The sequence below is a fragment of the Scyliorhinus canicula genome, chromosome 15, assembly GCF_902713615.1.
Source record: "Scyliorhinus canicula chromosome 15, sScyCan1.1, whole genome shotgun sequence".
In the NCBI taxonomy this organism is placed as follows: domain Eukaryota; kingdom Metazoa; phylum Chordata; class Chondrichthyes; order Carcharhiniformes; family Scyliorhinidae; genus Scyliorhinus; species Scyliorhinus canicula.
This window is the reverse complement of record NC_052160.1, coordinates 32,767,715-32,792,535: the sequence shown is the minus strand read 5'-3', so window position 1 is coordinate 32,792,535 and position 24,821 is coordinate 32,767,715. Positions and strand designations below refer to the sequence as shown.

The window sequence follows — 24,821 nt, the reverse complement described above, 5'->3', positions numbered from 1 at the left end:
GTGGCAACCTTCAGGGATCTATGTACATACTTTTGTAGTTGCTTTTTATTCTAATAAGACAGATATTCTAAACAAGTTTCTACAATATTGGTTGTGTTTGCAATAGTAAAATTAGAATCATGTTCATGATCTAATTGGTCACATGCTTCAATAGCTAATATAATCGATCATGACCACAACAGATGAGAAGGTCTGTGAATAATTTGGTAGTCATGTTTATCCATACCGACACCATAATCACAATTACACTTGAAATTTTTGTCTTTCTAGTTTTAATCACTTTTCAGCAATGATGAGTACAAATTAAAGAAGGCTGAGAATTTGTGGAGGGTAGAATGTTTGACTAGATTCAAGGTACAAATAAGAGACTTCATGGCCTCATTGTATTTTTTCTTACATAGAATGACTCTGCCAGAGATACTACTTGAGAAATCCTTTATATTCCTTATTTATAGGCTAGTTGATTCTCCTTAAAACATTTTATTTTGAGCAAGTCATCTCAGCAATGATGATTGAATTTTTAAAATGGTTATATCCAAACTCTTCCTTCATCTCAGAACTACAGTGTTGCTTACTATTTTGACCAAAAGATGCCTATTTCATTTATCCCTCATACAATCCATTTTTTAAAAAATGCGTAGATGCGCAACAAATCCGCTGCAATTTAGGAGACAGTCAGAGAGCAATTTACTTTCTCCAATTTGAGACAGAAGCAGTGAAGAGTAATAATCCCTCATTATGATTGTAGTGATTTACCTTGTGATCTAGTGGATATATGCCTCGTAGTAGACAAAGTTTAATTGTTATTTGCTCTATTTCTAACAATGTTATTTCTCCCTCTCCCAAAAGTGTTGACTTCTTGGTGGGATATTGTCCCTCACCCTATGATAATATTTTGTGTGTTAATCTAAACAGGGGAGTCTCAGCAAGCTACTAAACCACAGCGGGTGTCAGGGCAAAGCTCAATCTTTCCTCACCCAAAGCATATTATTGCCTTTTTAGAAAGACTAACTCAGCGCAGATGAAATTGGACCTGTCTCAACAAGCTGAAACATTAAGGCAGCTACAAAGTTCAATTTTGTTACGTTAAATCTCAAACCCACATTGTTTATCCCATTTAAACCTAACCAAGTACTTGGGGTCAAAAATGAAAGAAAAAAAGCATCCTCAGTAAACATGCACTGCATTGAGCAAGAACACCCATTCCAGGTACTCACTCAGAAGCAACGTGCACTTAAGATGTACAGTAGTTTCACAAAATGTGTAAACTTTAAAAAAAAAACAATTTTAACAAGTACTGTGCTATTGCTATAAAATACCCAGAAACAACCAAGAGATTAATTCTGGAATAACTGCTAGTCATCAGAAGAGATCCAAGAACACCACACATCTTTTATAAAAACGCCCCTTTATAAAAAGGTTCTGTAGACAACGCAATTTAACAATGGACGTAAGTAAACAATATTTAATTTATAGATAATTAACAAATGGATGCAATTAGAAACCTTTGCTTTAAAATTGTGGTCGTTTCCTAGATGTGAAAAAGTCTCAACCGTGTTATTTCTGTACATAAAAGTTGGTAAACTTCATTAAAAAATATAAAATGCGCAGTAGGTTGCAACCAATCCTTTTTATCGTCATTGATAGTACAAATATTCAGTAAAAAAAAAAGTACTGAAACTATTTTCCACAATTGGTTTGATTGAATAAGTATATATATCCAAGGAGGTAGCCCATTAAATTAATTATAATGGACAATCCTTTATCGGATTGGTCTATATGAAAAAGTCATACCCGGCATATATGTCTGCACTGGGTGCGCTGAATACATAGGGTATCCAGCAGGTTGTGCATGAATATGTGGGTAATATCCTGGTGGCAGTGCAGTATGTGGAGACTGTTGTACTGGTCCAGTTAGGACTAACTGAAGCAAGCTGTCAAGGAAACAAAAAAAATGAAAGTTAAAAACATTAGTACTCACAATATATTTCTTCTCTTTTAATTAACAACCTTTTAAATTTAACATTTTAGTTGTAGCTATGAATAAATGATTAAATATCTAGCACACGTTTATTAAATTACTCTTATTCAATACATGAGCCACATTCCTGTCATGACTCGTGTGATCCCAATCCTCATTTGCATGGCATATTTTAACTTGAGTATTTATTAGTAAAATGATAAGATGAAAAGAAGAGTATGCAAATGTTTTTCAAATGTTATTTGCTTTGTTGGGAAGAGTGGCGAGATGTTTGTTAAGTAAGTGCATTTACCTGCGTACTGTATTAAATTTTCCACTAAAATTACAGTGTGGTTTAAAAAGTGTCACTGTAGCCACTCTTGTGACGAGCCAGCAATTTCTATTGGATGGTACTGTGTTATAGCATGTTAAGTTCGTAGTCATTAGAATTTCAATGTTAATGATGTGCAGATTATATTGGAACGAATTGATGCTTCCAAAAAAGAGACGTTAACTATTTATATCTTTATAATAGGAAACAGAGACTCATAAAAAGGGATGTCTCCTTGGAAATTCATCATTCTAGTGGAATTGCCAGCATCAGTAAAGCGAACACTGTTTCTAAAAAGCCACTAAGTAATTCTGTGGAATTTATGGTGCTCTTTAAAACAAGAGCTTCCATTGATCTTCCTTGACAGGTGATTCAAGATCTAGGTGTACTTTCAGGTGAATTCCTGGGGTTGGCTCCAAATGCTGAAATGGGAGATTCCAGGAACACAGTTTAGCTCATTTCTGGAATCACTGGGAGAAGGATTTGGGCTCTCGGGCAACAGGAAAGGAAATCACAAGAATTCTCAAAGGAACATTTAAAGGATTAGACTTCACTGATAAGGATTACAGGATCTTAATATGGAAGGCAGAAAAATGCCTGGGGTTCAGCAGAACATGGAGTGGTTTCGGAGTATTGCTAGCTGTTAAGATGTGGCATATGGGTGCAAATTGGTTCTCATGTTGTAGGGAAGGGTTCCATGAAATTCAGATACAAGCAGTTTTGGTCTTATTTAAAGCAACAAGCCACCATCCTCCATGTGTTCCTCCACATCAGGTACCTCCATCAACACTTCCCAATCATATCTTCCCAGTGAAGCATCTATTTACTTGTACTTTTACCATCTGCTGCTCACAAGGCAGTCTCTTTTACACTAGGGAGACCAAATGCAGACTGGGGGACCGCTTGCGGAATACCTTCACTCAGTCAACAAGCATGACCCTGACCTGGTTGCTTACCATTTCAATTCACTATCTTACTCTCATGCCCGCAGTTGTTTCCTTAGCCTGCTACAGTGTTCTACTGAAACCCAAGGCAAGCTAGAGGAACAGCACCTCATCTTCTGGTTAGACACTTTACAGCCTTCTGGACTCACAGAGCTCAATAACTTCAGACCATGAACTCTGTCCTCTATTTTAATTAGTTTTTCTCCCCAGTACTAGTCTGCATCTTGTTCTCATGTTTTTGCTTTCAGACAGTATTGACCTTTATGCTGCTATTCACACCTAGCCTTAACCAACCTTTAGCTTTTTTAATCATTTATGGGATGTTGGTGTCACTAGCAAGGCCAGCATTTATTGCCCATCCCTAATTGCCCTTGAGAAGGTGGTGGTGAGCTGCCTTCTTGAACTGTTGCAGTCCTTGTGCTGTAGGTACGCCCACACTGCCAGGAGTTCCAGGATTTTGATCCAGCGACAGTGAAGGAACAGCCAATATATTTTCAAGTCAGGATGGGGAGTAATCTGTAGAGGAACTTCCAGATGGTGGTTTTCCCAGGTATCTGCTGACCTTGTCCTTCTAGACAGTAGCAGTCATGTGCTTGGAAGGTGCTGCCTAAGAGAGCCTTGATAGATTCCTGCAGTGCATCTTGTAGATGGTACACATTGCTGCCACTGTTAGTCGTGGTTGAGGGAGTGAATGCATGTGAAAAGGGGTGCCAATAAAGTGGGCTGCTTCAGCCTGGATGGTGTCAAGCTTATATTGTTGGAGCTACACCCATCCAAGCAAATGGACAGTATTCAATCACATTCTTGACATTTGCATTGTAGATATGCTTTGGGAGTTATTCGTGAATGATTCCTAATCTCTGACCTGCTCTTGGAGGCACAGTATTTATATCAGTTCAGTATCTAATCAATGGTAAACCCAAAATTGACAATGGGGGGATTCAGCAATGGTAATATCATTGGCAATGGTAAGATTCTGTCTTGTTGGAGATGGGTCACTACCTGGCATGTTGCCACTTGTCAGCCCCAGCCTGGATATTGTGCAGCTCTTGTTGCATTTGAAAATGAACTGCTTCAGTATCTGAGCAGTCACAATTGATGCTTAACATTGTGCAATCATCAGCAAACATCCCACATCAGCAAACATCCCCACTTTTGCCCTTATGGTGGAAAGAAGGTCATTGCTGAAGCAGTTGAAAACGGTTGAACTAAGGACACTATCCTGAGGACCAAGGACGTTATCCTGAGGAACTCCCGCAGTGTTGCCCTGGAACGGAGATGATTGACCTCCAACCACCACAACCATCTTCCTTTGTGCCAGCTTTGACTCCAACGAGTGGAGAGTTTCCCCGATTCCCATTGACTCCAGTTTTGCAAAGGTTCCTTGATTCCACACTTGGTCAAATGCTGCCTTGATGGCAAAGGCAGTCACTGTCACCTCTGGAATTCAACTCTTTTGTCCATGTTTAAACCAAGACTATAATGAAGTCAGGAGACCCCGAGCATCAGTGGCAGGTTATTGCTGGGCAAGTGTTGCTTGATAGAGGTTTCGGTGGCCCCGTCCATCAGTCTACTGGTGATCAAGAGTAGGCTGATGGGGTGGTAATTGACTGGACTGAATTAGTTTCTTTAGTACCATCATTCCCACACACACTGCCTTTGGTTCCATGAATTATTTGTCATTTAATCTCTCCTACTTTCTAATCTATCCGTGACCTTTTCTCTTTTGTTCCACCTCCCTTTCAACATCATAAAACCAATTATATTTTTGCCTCCCTTCAGTTCCGAAGAGTCCTACTGGGCTCGAAATGTTAACTTTGTTTCTCTCTCTCCACTGATGCTGTGACGCCTGCCGAGTTATTTCAATACTTTGTTTGTATTCCAGATCACAAGCATCTGCAGCATTTAGTTTTGACTTCCCAATCACCAACTGGTTCCCATTGTTGTTAGGATCTCAAGTGTCAGTTTTCTGCTTTTCAAAATTAATGGACAAAAATCATAAGCTTTAGATAAGCTATATCCTAACACACACTCATCAGCACAATGGGTTGCACTGTTGCTTCACAGCTCCAGGGTCCCAGGTTTGATTCCCAGCTTGGGTCACTGTCTGTGCGGAGTCTGCACATTTTCCCCACATCTGCGTGAGTTTTCTCCGGGTGCTCTGGTTTCCTCCAGAAGTCCCTAAAGATGTGCTGTTAGGTAATTTAGACATTCTGAATTCTCCCTGTGTTACCGAACAGGCGCCGGAATGTGGTGACTAGGGGCTTTTCACAGTAACCTCATTGCAGTGTTAATGTAAGCCTACTTGTGACAATAATGATTATTAATCAGGTGCACCAGGAACGCGCAAACTCTGTCAGCTGACGTTTACCATCTCAAATAAACATACATTTTAATAAATGTAGAAATTATGCCATAAATGTTCAACTTTGATCACAGCTTCCAAATTTTGTGCAAAACCTGTTAAGTCTCAAACGTGATTCATGAACTTAATATAAATAATCAAAAGGTAATGATTAACTGAACAAAATACACTAAATAAATAGCCTTGGTTTCTTTCACAACCAACAGAAAAACATGAACAGCTGTTATTCCCACTGTTACCTCTCACATAACAGTTGTTTCTGTTCACACATACTGCTTTTTTGACCAAGTTCACAATAGAAATGCATAATTGTGAGGTGTAGAAGATCATGTTTTGGAACTGTAATTTTAAATTTAGCGTAAATGAAGTCCGTCATGTCACCTGTTCTGCAGTCTGCCCGACAGTAATCCGGAGTGGTCTGATTGTCAGAGATCAAAGGAGGGATTATGCTGTTTTACCAAGAAGGTGCAATGGTATTTACACTTTGAGATCATGGTAGCAGTCTCAGAGTTTACAATGAGTAGGCTCTGCATTTCCTAAAGTCCCGGAAACATGTTGTAGGTAGAGTGTTGAAACAGTTGTACTGTAAACCGTCCATTACTTCTATGTTGTTTTGTTGAGTTATGGGTCAATATTAACTAATTAGCAGTTCTACTTGGCTGCAAGTTTAATATGTTCCACATTGGCATGAGCAAGGTAGCAGAGGAAGCCATTTTTGAGATCAGGTTACGGATTTCCCCACAAATCAATGAATATCTCAAACTGATGACAGTGTTTTGTGTAGACAGAAGACAAAACGGGCTGCTTGCACTTGCGAACTACCACACTAAAATGGGACAAAGTCGCCTCTAATTGAAGGAATGAATCTCGCACCGTTCCATGGATTCTGAGAAATTCCTCCTGGCACGGTCAGGGGAAGAAGAATCATCGGAGCAAACTTTACTGCTAGTGGTGGATTTAAGAAAATCTCTGAAAACTGAGGAAAGCTCCTGGAGAGAGTCACTTGAAATTACGGCTTGGTGATATGGGAACCCACAAGAAGCGGATATCCACTGTGAACTGCTTGCTAAAAGGAATGCAATTCCATGCAGAGTCCAATTGCTGGCAAACATGCAAGGGCAAACTGTAGTTTAAGAAGTTTAAGTTGCCTACGAAAAGAAATTGTGATAATCAATCATGTTTGAATAATTTGATCAAGTAAAAGTTTTAAAATGTGAAATCCTGTCATCTCATGCTTTTCAGCAAGAACTGGGAGGTTTAATTTTTTTTTAAGTTATCAGTCTCTACAGAGATTGTAACAAAATTCTAATATGTTTTATAAATTCACACCTGCCTGAAATAAAAGTTTTGAGAATTCAATCTCTAGCTTCATTCAAATTTCTTTGGACAAAGCAAAGAAACCCTCAAATCGTCACAGGACGAGGAGATATACACTTCTACCCTTAACTCTGCCTGACCTGTAAATTGCATGCTGGGAAATTCTGAACAGAGTACACACTCAGAATGTACTGGTGTGATGGGACAAACCTAACCAGTTCAGAGAGATAATGGAAAACGTTAATGAAGACATTTGTTATAGGCAAATGTAGACTATTCAATGTTATTTTGAAAAATATAGCTTTGACTTTACGCCTTGGAGAACATTATTTCTCATAATCCAAGGCATCTAAAAGATGAAATATTCAGGAACAGTTTGATAAATGTGCTCTACAATTCACTTTGTGACTAGAGTGTGGAACAGCAGTCATAAGCTATCATGATGGATGGATGGGTGGATAGATAGTTCTAATTTCCTATGGTCACACATTGCTTAATAAGTTCATGTAAATTTAATGATATTTTAACAGTCATTGGCCTATTTGCAATAAACACTGTGCAGAGAATTTTACATATTTAATAGTGTGCTCCCATATAAAACTTATCTTCAAAGTTTTTTGGTACTCAATTTAGAACATCAATCCAAGAAATTAAGGGATCCATTCACTCCATAAACAAAACATTTCCATACATACCTGTTATGTGGAAGTGCAGAACAGATAGATCGCAAATCATCTGGAAAATTAAACAGAAGATGAATGCAAGCTGATATAAAAACAATCAAATCAATCCACAAGCACATTCAGTTGACAATATAACATTTATGAAATTACAGTATTTTCACAATTAATTATTTAAATTATTTTTGTAGTTGAAGTTTGCCTTTGATGTTGAAGAAGAAAATATTTCCAGACTCTGCCAAATCAACTCTTGAGCGGTGGATCAGTCTTCAAATCCTCTGGGAAAAACATTTAAACTAAGCTTACTCAATGAAGACTCAGAACGCATCATGGAAGGTAATTATGGCCACAACTTGTACATGTTTACATAGGGCAAGAGTCAAGTTAAGAGTCAAGTTAAGGAGGGTAAATAATGGAATTCAACTTATTCTAAGTATTTTACCTACTGAACATAGATTCTAAGTTTTAATTATCTTAGGAAGATAACAATGAATGTTCTACAGACAACTTGACTTACCTCTAGTACACAACAGTGCTCCTGATGCAATCCCAACTTGTAGGGCTTGAGCTAATCTATCCAGTGTGAGCTCAATCTCTTTCACAGGATTTGTAAGATTGAGTTCTTTAACGAGTTTGTTAATGTCTCCAACAAGTCGATCTACATGATCAAACATGATGAGCTCCAAACGTCCATACAAGTTCTTTTCTGTTAAATGACCTTGAAGTATCATAAGAACCTGAAGAACACTTAAATGCAACTTTGAATAAAGGATTTTGAAGTCATTTTTTACATCATTTTCAATCTCCTTGCACATTTTATTGCTGTTTCCATTCATTAAGGATTGAGCTGAAGAAGTTTTGCAGTTCCTTTTGTAGGCCAACGGTGCGAGCACACACCAGCGAATCAGGCCCGGAAGTGGCGTGAGCTCCAGAAAGCCACGGGGGAGGTTAGCAGGACCGTTCAAAAATGTAATCAGCGTCAACCGTGGATCATCATACACCCAAGATACAACCATCTCCAACAGATCATGAGGAGGAATCAGATCGTCTGCAACAAAGCATGTGCATAGAGAAAATACATTACAATATAAAACAAAGTCACTCCATCATCATTTTTCTTCTTCAATAGGGTGGCACAGTGGTTAGAACTGCTGCCTCACAGAACCAGAGGCCCGGGTTCGATTCCAACCTCGAGTGAATGTCTGTGGGGAGTTTGGATTTTCTCCCAGTTACTGTGTGGGTTTCCTCAGAGTCCTCCCACAGTCCAAAGATGTGCAGGTTAGGTGAATTGGCAATGCTAAATTGCCCCTAGTTGGAATTACGGGGATAGGGTGGGGGACTGGGCCACGGTAGGATACTCTTTCAGAGGGTCAGTGCAGACTCGATGGGCCAAATGGCTTCCTTCTGCACTGTAGGGATTTTATGATAATACTGCATGAATCAGTGTAGGAACTACCTGTGATGGAATCCAATGTATACAATAAATAAACTCAGCAGTAAAAGCAAAAGACACAGAGGGCAAATGAGGAAACAACAGTTTTCTTTCCTTAATATCTATCTTTCCTCCTAATAGGACAACAAATTGGATATCAGCGTAACTATTACCGAATAGGGCAGAGATGCAAGTCATTGGAACAAATTTAAAATTTTGAAAAATAAAACTAAATTCAGGCACAAAAATATCAACTATATGTCCAATAGCATACCTGTTGTAAGGTCATACAATGCAGTGACAGCAGTGATCAACTGACAGCAGAATCGAGGACTGGCATGAACAATTCGTTTTAAGGTCTGCACTGATCCTGGCACCAAAATGCAGTAATCCTCAGCAAGGACCTTAGCAAGTCTTACACAGAATACTGCATGTGTTCTCTGTAAAGCCAGCCATAGACACAAATGTTAAAACATGTCGATAAAAGGAATACCATTGACTATGGTTTAATTTCAAACATTTCAGAAAAACAAGACGAGACATCAATATATGACAAATGTAATGGATTAGTTTCAAATGCATTTATTTCACAAATTAAAATTACATGCAAGATGGTGGCCAATCAAACCAGATATTTATGATCAATGACTTAACCACAGCCAAACAAAATTTAAGATTAAAGACATCAATTTTGTATACATGAACCAGCATTTTCTTCTTTTATGCAGTCAACTAACCACAATACAAAACAAGCAGTTTCTCCAACACGATCCTCACGCCACCCAACATTCCCCATAAGATAATAGAAAGTAGGTAGTACAAAGATGGGAAAACCTTGTCCACACTACTTGTATTCATTGTAACAGGGCAATATTTTACTCTGCAGCATCTAAACTTCTTTTAAATTTAAATCCCAATTATGAATCGTACCTGTAACCATAATGCAGTACATTCCAAGATGGGAACTCGACAGATTGCTATTGCCATGGATACAAGTTTTCCCAACATAGCCAGTCTGTTTTCATCAGCTTTATTACCCTGAGGTCCAAACAGTGCAGAAAAGATGATCTGTCGAACTGCATCTTTACTTTGGTCTTGGAAATAGCTACACATGATCTCCAGCAGCTGCAGCTCCTGTAATGAGCTCAACCTCTTGCAAAAAGAAAGAAAACAGTCAATAGAGAATAAAAGAAAGCTCCCTCAGGAGACACTGTAATGGAAATAAATGTGCAAAGAACAGATATTGATGGAAATAAAGCAAGTCGATCAGCATCTACGGAAAGCCCATACAGGTCAATGTCTTGACCTCATCCTCATTTCAGAATCGCTATGAAAGGCCTGATGTGAAACATTTACCTGATACTGATGCATTTCCTGTTTTTATTTACATTTCTGCAGCTCGTAAATTTTATGTTTCAAAAGTTCTTAGCTAAAGACATGCCTCAAGAAAATTTCCCCCTTGAAGTTGATCATTTTCTGTGTGCTTACAAACGGTTTTGGATAATCAAGAATAAAAAAATTCCCTATATTTGTCCAATCAAACAGGTTGAATTAAAAATTCAGGACATCAGCTTTAGACCATGTTAATAATTAAGTTTAGAAATAACATGCATGTGCTTTTATAACAAAGCTAACATCACACCCAACCTGTAACCTGAAATCTGTTTCTCTTAAAAGAAAATGTCAAACAGTCTGTATCCTTTAACTTACTTTTGGTTGGGTATTACGTTCTTTCGAAAGCTGAAATATAAATTCCTCCACGAGCTCAATGGTGGACTTGTCAACCAGTGGACCTGGTACATTCTGCAGCTGGCTGCTAAAGAAGATATCCAAATGATACAGGAGTTCTTTTGCAGCACTTAAGGCATCCCGCCTCAAAAGGGAATGGCGAATATCAGCCATTCTGTCCTGCAAGCAGAAAAATAATACATTTCCAGCTCCACTTCATAAGTTCTGAACAATTATATGCCTGTTTTTTTGAATAGTTAACATTTCATGCTACACGAAAAGGATAACAAAAGCTTTTGAAATAGATTTTTCAACATCTTAAAACACACAACTTCAGATCTACAAAATTATGAAACTTAAAATGTAGCTAAAATCATTTTGTAATTTTCCTTTTTAAGTTTGTGTGCAATTTGATCAAATTAATATAAAAAAGTTTCCATTTAACAACTATTTGGTCCTATTTAACAGCAAGATGCAGGCTCAGCTATTTAATCATAGTACTTTAATTAAAATTGAATCTGGTGGCCTATCAGGCTTTCTTTCCATGGGCGTATTGTTACAGGGTCTTTTAAAATAGTGCTATTCCCTCTGTGACCTCAGACGAGCATCTTCCCAAGGCCATCCGCACACCACCACTACTTGCCTTCAAACAACCTCAAACAGACCACTGTTTGCAACAAACTACCCAGCCTTCAGGAGAACAGCGACCACACCACACAATCCTGCCATGGCAATCTCTTCAAGACGTGCCAGATCATCAACATGGGTACCACCATTACCCGCGAGAACACCCCTCACCAGGTACGCGGTACATACTCAATGCGACTCCGCCAAAGTTGTCCATCTCATACGCTGCAGGAAAGGATGTCCCAAGGCATGGTACACTGACGAGACCACGCAGACACTGCGACAACGGATGAACGGGCATCGCATGACAATCAGCAGGCAGGAACATTCCCTTCCAGTCAGGGAACACTTCAGCAGTCAAGGGCATTCAGCCTCTGATCTTCGGGTAAGCATTCTCCAAGGCGGCCTTCAGGACCTACGACAACGCAAATTCGCCGAGCAGAAACTGATAGCCAAGTTCCGCATGCATGAGTACAGGCTTCAACCGTGACCTTGGATTCATGTCACATTGCATTCACCCCCCCCCCCCCCCCACCATCTGGCCTGGGCTTGCGAAATCCTACCAACAGTCCTGGCTTGAGATGATTCACTCCTCTTTAACCTGTGATTATCTCTCTCTCCAGTCACACCTTATGGGCTTGTAAAGACTTAATTACCTGCAAAGACTCGCATTCAAAGTACCATCTTGCATCATTGACTTTGTCTATATATGCGTTTGCGGAACCCACCTCTTCACTCACCTGAAGGAGCTGCCCTCCGAAAGCTAGTGATTTGAAATAAACCTGTTGGACTTTGACCTGGTGTTGTACGACTTCTTACTGTGCCCATCTCAGTCCAACAGCGGCATCACCACATCATAAATCACCACCAGTGAGCTCTCTCCCTCAAAGGGGAAAGCAGCCTATGGTCATAAGACCATAAGACATAGGAGCGGAAGTAAGGCCATTCAGCCCATCGAGTCCACTCCACCATTCAATCATGGTTGATTTCAACTCCATTTACCCGCTCTCTCCCCATAGCCCTTAATTCCTCGAGAAATCAAGAATTTATCAATTTCTGTCTTAAAGACACTCAACGTCCCGGCCTCCACCGCCCTCTGTGGCAATAAATTCCACAGACCTACCACTCTCTGGCTGAAGAAATTTCTACTCATCTCTGTTCTAAAGTGACTCCCTTTTATTCTAAGGCTGTGCCCCCGCGTCCTAGTCTCCCCTGCTAATGGAAACAACTTCCCTACGTCCATCCTATCCAAGCCATTCATTATCTTGTAAGTTTCTATTAGATCTCCCCTCAACCTCCTAAACTCCAATGAATATAATCCCACGATCCTCAGACGTTCATCGTATGTTAGTCCTACCATTCCTGGGATCATCCGTGTGAATCTCCGCTGGACCCGCTCCAGTGCCAGTATGTCCTTCCTGAGGTGTGGGGCCCAAAATTGCTCACAGTATTCTAAATGGGGCCTAACTAGTGCTTTATAAAGCCTCAGAAGTACATCCCTGCTTTTATATTCCAAGCCTCTTGAGATAAATGACAACATTACATTTGCTTTCTTAATTACGGACTCAACCTGCAAGTTTACCTTTAGAGAATCCTGGACTAGGACTCCCAAGTCCCTTTGCACTTTAGCATTATGAATTTTGTCACCGTTTAGAAAATAGTCCATGCCTCTATTCTTTTTTCCAAAGTGCAAGACCTCGCACTTGCCCACGTTGAATTTCATGTTGAATGGACGTTGAATGGACCATTCTCCTAAACTGTCTAAATCTTTCTGCAGCCTCCCCACCTCCTCAATACTACCTGCCCCTCCACCTATCTTTGTATCATCGGCAAACTTGGCCAGAATGCCCCCAGTCCCGTCATCTAGATCGTTAATATATAAAGAGAACAGCTGTGGCCCCAACACTGAACCCTGCGGGACACCACTTGTCACCGGTTGCCATTCCGAAAAAGAACCTTTTATCCCAACTCTCTGCCTTCTGTCTGACAGCCAATCGTCAATCCATGTTAGTACCTTGCCTCGAATACCATGGGCCCTTATTTTACTCAGCAGTCTCCCGTGAGACACCTTGTCAAAGGCCTTTTGGAAGTCAAGATAGATAACATCCATTGGCTCTCCTTGGTCTAACCTGTTTGTTATCTCTTCAAAGAACTCTAACAGGTTTGTCAGGCACGACCTCCCCTTACTAAATCCATGCTGACTTGTCCTAAACCGACCCTGCACTTCCAAGAATTTAGAAATCTCATCCTTAACGATGGATTCTAGAATTTTGCCAACAACCGAGGTTAGGCTAATTGGCCTATAATTTTCCATCTTTTTTCTTGTTCCCTTCTTGAACAGGGGGGTTACAACAGCGATTTTCCAATCCTCTGGGACTTTCCCTGATTCCAGTGACTTTTGAAAGATCATAACTAACGCCTCCACTATTTCTTCAGCTATCTCCTTTAGAACTCTAGGATGTAGCCCATCTGGGCCCGGAGATTTATCAATTTTCAGACCTTTTAGTTTCTCTAGCACTTTCTCCTTTGTGATGGCAACCATATTCAACTCTGCCCCCTGACTTTCCTGAATTGTTGGGATATTACTCATGTCTTCTACTGTGAAGACTGACGCAAAGTACTTATTAAGTTCCTCAGCTATTTCCTTGTCTCCCATCACTAGATTACCTGCGTCATTTTGGAGCGGCCCAATGTCTACTTTTGCCTCCCGTTTGTTTTTAATGTATTTAAAGAAACTTTTACTATCATTCCTAATGTTACTGGCTAGCCTACCTTCATATTTGATCCTCTCCTTCCTTATTTCTCTCTTTGTTATCCTCTGTTTGTTTTTGTAGCCTTCCCAATCTTCTGACTTCCCACTACTCTTTGCCACATTATAGGCTCTCTCTTTTGCCTTGATGCATTCCCTGACTTCCTTTGTCAGCCATGGCTGCCTAATCCTCCCTCTGATAACCTTTCTTTTCTTTGGGATGAACCTCTGCACTGTGTCCTCAATTACTCCCAGAAACTCCTGCCATTGCTGTTCTACTGTCTTTCCCACTAGCCTCTGCTTCCAGTCGATTTTCGTCAGTTCCTCCCTCATGCGCCTGTAATTACCTTTATTTAACTGTAAAACCTTTACATCTGATTCTACCTTCCTTCTTTCAAATTGCAGACTGAATTCTACCATATTATGATCACTGCTTCCTAAGTGTTCCCTTACTTTAAGACCTTTTATCAATTCTGGCTCATTACATAACATTAAGTCCAGAATAGCCTGTTCCCTCGTGGGCTCCGTCACAAGCTGTTCCAAAAAGCCATCCTGTAAACATTCAATGAATTCCCTTTCTTTGGGTCCACTGGCAACATTATTTACCCAGTCCACCTACATATTGAAGTCCCCCATGATCACTGTGACCTTGCCTTTCTGACATGCCCTTTCTATTTCGTGGTGCATTTTGTGCCCCTGGTCCTGACCACTGTCAGGAGGCCTGTACATAACTCCCATTATGGTTTTTTTGCCTTTGTGGTTCCTCAACTCTACCCACACAGACTCCACATCGTCTGACCCTATGTCGTTTAGTGCTATTGATTTAATTTCATTTCTAATTAACAAGGCAACCCCGCCCCCTCTACCCACCTCTCTGTCTTTTCGATAGGTTGTAAATCCCTGGATGTTTAACTGCCAGTCCTGAACCCCCTGCAACCACGTCTCTGTGATGCCTACCACATCATACCTGCCAGTCACAATCTGGGCCACAAGCTCATCTACCTTGTTCCATACACTGCGGGCATTTAAATATAGCACCTTTAATTCCCTATTGACTGTCCCTTTTTGTTTTCTTAGTGTGGTGGACCTTGGTTTACTGAGCCTTTCCATACACTGTGTCATATTTTGTGAGATGGGGACTATCGTAACCTCTCCTGAGCTCTGTCTTTTCGTGATTTTTTGTAATCCTAAGCAGCTACGCTTCCCACTGATTCCTTCACCTCTTGGTTCCCTGACTTTCCCTTCCCCCCCAATCTCTAGTTTAAAGTCCTATTGACCACCCTATTTACTCTTTTCGCCAGAACACTGGTCCCAGCTCGGTTCAGGTGGAGACCATCCCAACGGTATAGGTCCCCCCTGTCCCAAAACTGATGCCAGTGTCCCATGAAAAGGAACCCCTCTTTCCCACACCACTCTTTCAGCCACGTGTTAACTTCCCTTATTCTTGCCTCCCTATGCCAATTTGCACGTGGCTCGGGCAGTAATCCGGAGATTATGACCCTTGAGGACCTGTTTTTTAATTTGAATCCTAGCTCTTTATAATCTCTAAACAGGTCCTCTTTCCTAGACTTGCCTATGTTGTTGGTACCGACATGGACCACAACAACTGGATCCTCCCCCTCCCTCTCCAATATCCTTTCAAGCCGGTCAGAGATGTCCCGCACCCTAGCACCGGGCAGGCAACATACCATGCGGGACCCTCTATCCTGCTCACAAAGGATACTATCTATCCCTCTGATAATAGAATCCCCTACAACTACAACTTGCCTATTTACTTCCTCCCCTTGAATGGCCTGCTGAACCATGGTGCCTTGGTCAGCTGACTCATCCTTCCTGCAGCCCTGTTCGCCATCCACACAGGGAGCAAGTGCCTCGTACCTGTTGGACAGGGTCAAGGGCTGAGGCTCCTGAGTTCCTGACTGCTGGTTCCCTTTACCTGCCTGACTTGCAGTCACACCCTGCTGTCCCTGGCCACTGGCAGGATTTAAACTATTTACTCTGACAGGTGTGACTGCCTCCTGAAACAAAGTGTCCAGGTAAGCCTCCCCCTCCCGGATGTGCCTCAGTGTGTGAAGCTCAGACTCCAGCTCATCAACTCTGAGTCATCTGGGACTATGGCAACTTTACTTTATTTAAGAATTGAGTAACAATCTGTTATATCACTTTTAATAAGAAAAACTTCACCTCAAGTGTGTTGCATAACGTATCACAATTCTCCCATTTAAAAAAAAAGACTCTCAGAATTTGCATTTGAAATGCCATAACTTGCCAACTAGAGGAAGTAAGAGTAGTGATGACTTTTATCTGATATTCTTGACAAGGAACCCTTAGGTTCACACCGGGGACCTAAACTTCTTCAAACAGGTTCCTTTCTTAGTGCAAGTTTCTATCTCCACACCCCACACCTCCCATCCAACCCGTCCTCCCCCTCCCTAATTCCACCCCCCCCCCCCCCACACCTCCCAATCACACCCTCTCCCCAACTTCCCGCAGTCCAATCCCCATCCCATCTCCTCGCACCATCCCACCCCCTTCCTCCCCCCCCCCCAATTCCATCCCCTAACTCCCCTCCCCTCTCTGCCCCTCCACCTCCCAACCCCTCCCCCAATATCATCCCATCCCCTCTTGTCCCCCATATAATCCTATTCCTTTCTCTCCCCCCATATCATCCCATTCCTCCGCTCCCCATCCATTTGCCCCCACCAAATCCCATCCCCATCTCCCCCCTCCTCTCCCCATATCATCCCATCTACTCCTCTCCCCCATATCATCCCATCCTCTCCCCCAAATCATCCCATCCTCTCCCCCATATCATTACATCCCATCGTCTCCCCCATATCATTCCATTCCCCTCTCCCCCCATATCATTCCATTCCCCCCTCCCCCCATATCATTCAATTCCCCCTCTCCCCCCCATATCATTCCATTCCCCTCTCCCCCCATATCATTCCATCCCCCCTCTCCCCCATATCATTACATCCCATCCTCTCCCCCATATCATTCCATTCCCCTCTCCCCCCCATATCATTCCATCCCCCTCTCCCCCATATCATTCCATTCCCCTCTCCCCCCATATCATTCCATCCCCCCTCTCCCCCATATCATTACATCCCATCGTCTCCCCCATATCATTCCATTCCCCTCTCCCCCCATATCATTCCATTCCCCCTCTCCCCCCCCATATCATTCCATTCCCCCCCTCCTCCCCCATATCATTCCATCCCCCCTCTCCCCCATATCATTCCATCCCCCCTCTCCCCCATATCATTCCATCCCCCCTTTCCCCCATATCATTCCATTCCCCTCTCCCCCATATCATTACATCCCATCCTCTCCCCAATATCATCCCATCCTCTCCCCCATATCATTCCATCCCCCCTCTCCCCCATATCATTCCATTCCCCTCTCCCCCATATCATTCCATCCCCCCCCTCTCCCCCATATCATTCCATCCCCCTCTCCCCCATATCATTCCATCCCCCCTCTCCCCCCATATCATTCCATCCCCTCTCCCCCATATCATTCCATCCCCTCTCCCCCATATCATTCCATCCCCCTCTCCCCCATATCATTCCATCCCCTCTCCCCCATATCATTCCATCCCCCCTCTCCCCCATATCATTCCATCCCCTCTCCCCATATCATTCCATCCCCTCTCCCCCGTATCATTCCATCCCCCCTCTCCCCCATATAATTCCATCCCCCCTCTCCCCCATATCATTCCATCCCCCCTCTCCCCCATATCATTCCATCCCCCCCTCTCCCCCATATCATTCCATCCCCCTCTCCCCCATATCATTCCATCCCCCTCTCCCCCATATCATTCCATTCCCCTCTCCCCTTCATCCCATCCACTCCTCCCCCTTCATCCCATCCCCTCCTCCCCCTTCATCCCATCCCCTCCTCCCCCTTCATCCCATCCCATCCTCCCCCTTTCATCCCATCCCCTCCCTTTCATCCCATCCCCTCCTCCCCCTTTCATCCCAACCCCTCCACCCCCTTCATCCCATCCTCCCCCCCAACATCCCATCTTACCCCCTTATCCCATCCGCTCCTCCCCACATCCCCTCCTCTCCCGTCTCCTCCCCCCCCTTCATCCCGTGCCCTCCTCCCTTCATCCCACCCGTCCCCTCCTCCCTTCACCCCCTCCCCCCTCCGTCGCCCCCACCCCCTCTTCATCCCGTCCTCTCCCCCCCCCCCCCCTTCCAACCTCCCCCCATCATCCCGTCCTCTCCCCCTTCATCCCGTCCTCTTCCATCCCCCTCCCCTCCTTCCCCCCCATCCCATCCTTCCCCCCTTCATCCCATCCCCTCCCTTCATCCCATCCCCTCCTCCTCCCTTCATCCCATCCCCTCCTCCCATCCTCACCCCATCCCATCCCCTACTCCCCATCCCATCCCTTCATCCCATCCCCTACTCCCCCCTCCCTTCATCCCATCCTCCCCCTCCCTTCACCCCATCCTCCCCCTCCCTTCACCCCATCCCCTACTCCCTTCATCCCATCCCCTACTCCCCCCCATCCCATCCCCTACTCCCCCCATCCCATCCCCTACTCCCCCCATCCCATCCCCTACTCCCCCCATCCCATCCCCTACTCCCCCCATCCCATCCCCTACTCCCCCATCCCATCCCCTACTCCCCCCATCCCATCCCCTACTCCCCCCATCCCATCCCCTACTCCCCCCATCCATCTCCTACTCCCCCTCCCTTTATCCCATCCCCTCCTCCCCCTCCCTTCACCCCATCCCCTCCTGCCTCCCTTCATCCCATCCCCTCCCCCCCCTCCCTTCATCCCATCCCCTCCTACCCCCCCTCCCTTCATCCCATCCCCTCCCCTCCCTTCATCCCATCCCCTCCTCCCCCCTCCCTTCATCCCATCCCCTCCTCCCCCCCTCCCTTCATCCCATCCCCTCCTCCCCCCCCCTCCCTTCATCCCATCCCCTCCTCCCCCTCCCTTCATCCCATCCCCTCCTCCCCTCATCCCATCCCCTCCTCCCCCCTCCCTTCATCCCATCCCCTCCTCCTCTCTTCATCCCATCCCCTCCTCCCCCTCCCTTCATCCCATCCCCCCCTCCCCCCCTATCATCCCATCCCCTCCTCCCTCCCCTCCCTTCATCCATCCCGTCCTCCCCCCCCTCCTTCATCCCATCCCCTCCCCTCTCCCATCCCCTCCTCCCTTCCCCTCCTCCCATCCCATCCTCCCTCTCCCTTCATCCCATCCCATCCTCCCCCTCCCTTCATCCCATCCTCCCCCTCCTTCATCCCATCCCCTCCTCCCCCTCCCTTCATCCCATCCCCTCCTCCCCCTCCCTTCATCCCATCCCCTCCTCCCCCCTCCCTTCATCCCATCCCCCCCCTCCCCCCCCTCCCTTCATCCATCCCGTCCTCCCCCCCTTCATCCCATCCCCTCCTCCCCCTCCCTTCATCCCATCCCCTCCTCCTCTCTTCATCCCATCCCCTCCTCCCCCTCCCTTTATCCCATCCCCTCCTCCCCCTCCCCTTCATCCCATCCCTCCTCCTCTCTTCATCCCATCCCCTCCTCCCCCTCCCTTCATCCATCCCGTCCTCCCCCTCCCTTCCTCCCCCCCTCCTCCCCTCATCCCATCCCCTCCTCCCTTCCCTCCTCCCATCCCCATCCTCCCTCTCCCTTCATCCCATTCCGCCCTTCATCCCATCGCCTCCCCTTTCATCCCATCCCCTCCTTATCCCATTCCCCCACACATTCATCCCCCCCCACCCCACCCCCCCAACCCCACCCCCCTCCCTCCATCCATCCCACCCCCCCTCTCCCTCCATCCCACCCACCCCCCCTCTCCCTCCATCCCACCCACACCCCCCTCTCCCTCCATCCCCACCCCCCTCCCTCCCCCCCCCCTCCCTCCCCCCCCTCCATCCCCACCCCCCCCATCCCCACCCCCCCTCCCTCTATCCCCACCCCCCCTCCCTCTATCCCCACCCCCCCCCTCCCTCTATCCCACCCCCCCTCCCTCTATCCCCACCCCCCCTCCCCTATCCCCCCCCCCCCCCCCTCCCCTATCCCCCCCCCCCCCCCTCCCCCACCCCCCCCCCTCCCTCCTCCCCATCCCCACCCCCCTATCCATCCCCATCCCCACCCCCCTATCCATCCCCACCCCCCCCTCCATCCCCACCCCCATCCCCACCCCCCATCCCCACCCCCCCCTCCCCCATCCATCCCCCCCTCCCTCCATCCCCACCCCCCCCCCTCTCCCTCCATCCATCCCCCCCCCCCTCCACCCCACCCCCCCTCCCTCCATCTCCGCCCTCCCTCCATCCCCAACCCCCCTCCCTCCAACCCCCCCCCTCTACATCCCCACCCCCCCCTCTCCATCCCCCCCCCCCCTCCATCCCCCCCCCCCCCTCCCCATCTCCATCCCCCCCACCCCCCCTCTCCATCCCCCCTCTCCATCCCCCCCCCTCTCCATCCCCCCCCCCCCCCTCTCCATCCCCACCCCCCCCCTCTCCATCCCCACCCCCACCCCCTCCTCTCCATCCCCACCCCCACCCCCCTCTCCATCCCCACCCCCCCTCCCTCTCCATCCCCACCCCCCCTCCTCTCCTCCCCACCCCCACCCCCCCCTCCATCCCCCCCCCCTCCTCTCCCATCCCCACCCCCCCCTCCTCTCCATCCCCACACCCCCTCCTCTCCATCCCCACCCCCACCCCCTCCTCTCCATCCCCACCCCCACTCTCCATCCCCACCCCCTCCTCTCCATCCCCACCCCCCCTCCTCTCCCGCTCCATCCCCACCCCCTCCTCTCCATCCCCACCCCCACCCCCCCCCCTCCTCTCCATCCCCACCCCCCTCCTCCTCCATCCCCACCCCCCCCTCCTCTCCATCCCCACCCCCCCTCCTCTCCATCCCCGCCCCCCCTCCTCTCCATCCCCACCCCCCCCTCCTCTCCCATCCCCACCCCCCACTCCCTCCATCCCCACCCCCCCTCCTCTCCATCCCCACCCCCCCTCCTCTCCATCCCCACCCCCCCCTCCTCTCCATCCCCCCCCCCCACCCCCTCCCTCCACCCCCCCTCCTCCCATCCCACCCCCCTCTCCTCTCCATCCCCACCCCCCTCTCCTCTCCATCCCCCCTCCTCTCCATCCCCCCCCCCTCCTCTCCATCCCCACCCCCCCCCTCCTCTACATCCCCACCCCCCCTCCTCTACATCCCCACCCCCCACTCCTCCCTCCCCCCCCCCACCCCCCCTCCTCTCCATCCCCACCCCCCTCCTCTCCATCCCCACCCCCCCTCCCTCCATCCCCACCCCCACCCCCCTCCTCTCCATCCCCACCCCCACCCCCCCTCCTCTCCTCTCCACCCCCACTCCTCTCCATCCCCACCCCCCCTCCTCTCCATCCCCACCCCCCCCTCCTCTTCTCCATCCCCACCCCCCTCCTCTCCATCCCCACCCCCCCTCCTCTCCATCCCCACCCCCCCTCCTCTCCATCCCCACCCCCCCCTCCTCCATCCCCCCCCCCCCCTCCTCCATCCCCCCCCCTCCTCTCCATCCCCACCCCCCCCCTCCTCTCCATCCCCACCCCTCCTCTCCATCCCCACCCCCCCCTCCTCTCCATCCCCACCCCCCTCCTCTCCATCCCCACCCCCCCCCCTCTCCATCCCCACCCCCCCTCCTCTCCATCCCCACCCCCCCTCCTCTCCATCTCCACCCCCCCTCCTCTCCATCCCCACCCCCCCCCCCCCCCTCTCCATCCCCCCCCTCCTCTCCATCCCCATCCCCCCCCTCCTCTCCATCCCCCCCCCCCTCCTCTCCATCCCCACCCCCCCTCCTCTCCATCCCCACCCCCCCTCCTCTCCATCCCCTCCCACCCCTCCCCTCATCCCCATCCCCACCCCTCCCCTCACTCTCCATCCACACCCCTCCCTCCACTCTCCATCCACACCCCCCTCCTCTCCATCCACACCCCTCCTCTCCATCCCCACCCCCCCCCCCCTCCTCTCCATCCCCACCCCCCCTCCTCTCCATCCCCACCCCCCCTCCTCTCCATCCCCACCCCCCCCCCTCCTCTCCATCCCCACCCCCCCCTCCTCTCCACCCCCACCCCCCCCCCCTCTCCATCCCCATCCCTCCTCTCCATCCCCACCCCCCCTCTCCATCCCCACCCCCCCTCTCCATCCCCACCCCCCTCCTCTCCATCCCCACCCCCCCCCTCCTCTCCATCCCCACCCCCCCCCTCCTCTCCATCCCCACCCCCCCCCTCCTCTCCATCCCCACCCCCCTCCCTCTCCATCCCCACCCCCCCCTCCCTCCCTCCTCCATCCCCACCCCCCCCTCCTCTCCATCCCCTCCCCCCCTCCTCTCCATCCCCCCCCCCCCCCCTCTCTCCATCCCCACCCCCCCCTCCTCTCCATCCCCACCCCCCCCTCCCTCTCCATCCCCACCCCCCCCCCTCTCCCTCCCCACCCCCCCCTCCCTCTCCATCCCCACCCCCCCCTCCTCTCCATCCCCACCCCCCCCCTCCTCTCCATCCCCACCCCCCCCCTCCTCTCCATCCCCACCCCCCCCCCCCTCTCCATCCCCACCCCCCCCCCTCCTCCCATCCCCACCCCCCCCTCCTCTCCATCCCCACCCCCCCCTCCTCTCCCATCCCCACCCCCCCCCTCCTCTCCATCCCCACCCCCCCCCCTCCCCTCCCTCATCCCCCATCCCCACCTCCCTCCCTCTCCATCCCCACCCCCCCCTCTCCATCCCCACCCCCCCCCCTCTCCATCCCCTCCCCCCCTCCTCTCCATCCCCCCACCCCCCCTCCTCTCCATCCCCCCCCCCCCCCCCCCTCCCTCTCCATCCCCCCCACCCCTCCTCTCCATCCCCACCCCCCCCCCCTCTCCATCCCCACCCCCCCCCCTCCTCTCCATCCCCACCCCCCCCCCTCCTCTCCATCCCCCCCCCCCCCCCTCTCCATCCCCACCACCCCCCCCCCTCCCTCCATCCCCCCCCCCCCCCCTCCTCTCCATCCCACCCCCCCCCTCCTCTCCATCCCCACCCCCCCCCCTCCATCCCCACCCCCCCCTCCTCTCCATCCCCACACCCCCCCTCCTCTCCATCCCCCACCCCCACCTCTCCATCCCCCACCCCCCCACCCCTCTCCATCCCCCACCCCCCTCTCCATCTCCCCCCTTGCCCTCCACCATCCCCCCCGTCCTCCACCAGCCCCCCCCCTTCCCTCCATCAGCTCCCCCCCCCGTCCCGCATCATTCCCCCCCCCCTTCCTCATCATTCCCCACCCCCCCCCCTGTCCCTCCATCTTCCCCCCCCCCCCGTCCCTCCATCATCCACCCCTCCCCCCCCCTTCCCTCCCATCATCCCATCCCCTTCCTGTGCTCCCAATCCCAGGATGGCTGCCTCCCTCCACGGTCGGGCCCGGACAGCGCTCTCGCTGCGGGTCAGCGGTAAACAGCTCAGAGGGAATACTCCGGGCCGCCACCGCGACCTTTCCTCACCTCCCAGGGTCCTCCGGCCACCTATCCGGGCCCTCGGCCGCCCTCTGTCTGTCTGCCTCTCTGTGTCTCCGCGGCCTCGGCCCTCCCGCAGGGGCTGCCGGGACGGACGGTGGCCGGGCTGAGTGGAGGGGAATGGCGCTGCAGCTGCTCAGTGAGGGCAGCAGCAAGTCACAACCTCACTCACCAGAAACCTAAAGACTCACTCTCACATTTTTAATGCATGTTTTCATTCCAGTTTTTATTTAGTTTAAAACTGTTGGGATTTATTTTCTGATTCACTTTGATATTTAGTCTGTAAAATAAATTAAAGTTTTCTAAACACTTAATGAAATGAAAATCACTTATTGTCACAAGTAGGCTTCAATGGTCATCATTGGCTACAGGAATAGTGCCAGAGGACTGGAGGATAGCAAATGTGGTCCCTTTGTTCAAGAAGGGGAGTAGAGATAACCCCGGTAACTATAGGCCGGTGAGCCTAACGTCTGTGGTGGGTAAGGTCTTGGAGAGGATTATAAAAGATACGATTTATAATCATCTAGATAGGAATAATATGATTAGGGATAGTCAGCATGGTTTTGTGAAGGGTAGGTCATGCCTCACAAACCTTATCGAGTTCTTTGAGAAGGTGACTGAACAGGTAGACGAGGGTAGAGCAGTTGATGTGGTGTATATGGATTTCAGTAAAGCGTTTGATAAGGTTCCCCACGGTCGGCTATTGCAAAAAATACGAAGGCTGGGGATTGAGGGTGATTTAGAGATGTGGATCAGAAATTGGCTAGTTGAAAGAAGACAGAGAGTGGTAGTTGATGGGAAATGTTCAGAATGGAGTTCAGTTACGAGTGGCGTACCACAAGGATCTGTTCTGGGGCCGTTGCTGTTTGTCATTTTTATAAATGACCTAGAGGAGGGCGCAGAAGGATGGGTGAGTAAATTTGCAGACGACACTAAAGTCGGTGGAGTTGTAGACAGTGCGGAAGGATGTTGCAGGTTACAGAGGGACATAGATAAGCTGCAGAGCTGGGCTGAGAGGTGGCAAATGGAGTTTAATGTGGAGAAGTGTGAGGTGATACACTTTGGAAAGAATAACAGAAATGTGGAATATTTGGCTAATGGTAAAATTCTTGGCAGTGTGGATGAGCAGAGGGATCTCGGTGTCCATGTACATAGATCCCTGAAAGTTGCCACCCAGGTTGATAGGGTTGTGAAGAAGGCC

General features: G+C 48.8%; 1 protein-coding gene across 1 annotated transcript; it reads right to left on the bottom strand.

The window, feature by feature from the left end:
• Nucleotides 1–255: 255 nt before the first annotated feature.
• c15h7orf26 (chromosome 15 C7orf26 homolog) lies at nucleotides 256–23,739 on the bottom strand. The gene is made up of 7 exons (XM_038820062.1): nucleotides 23,609–23,739; nucleotides 10,740–10,937; nucleotides 9,960–10,181; nucleotides 9,304–9,469; nucleotides 8,115–8,645; nucleotides 7,613–7,652; nucleotides 256–1,934 (listed from the first exon to the last, which is right to left on the bottom strand). The coding sequence occupies exons 2-7, from the start codon at nucleotides 10,929–10,931 to the stop codon at nucleotides 1,763–1,765; spliced, it is 1,323 nt and encodes a 440-aa protein (XP_038675990.1). The 5' UTR covers nucleotides 10,932–10,937; nucleotides 23,609–23,739; the 3' UTR covers nucleotides 256–1,762.
• Nucleotides 23,740–24,821: the final 1,082 nt, after the last annotated feature.

Excerpts from the sequence above, each read along its gene's own strand:
- c15h7orf26 (XM_038820062.1), bottom strand. The coding sequence starts at position 10,931 with ATGGCTGATATTCGCCATTCCCTTTTGAGGCGGGATGCCTTAAGTGCT. Across the intron at positions 10,182-10,739 it reads AACGTAATACCCAACCAAAA|AGGTTGAGCTCATTACAGGA; the intron begins GTAAGTTAAAGG and ends TCTTTTTGCAAG. Across the intron at positions 9,470-9,959 it reads GTACTGCATTATGGTTACAG|AGAACACATGCAGTATTCTG; the intron begins GTACGATTCATA and ends CTGGCTTTACAG.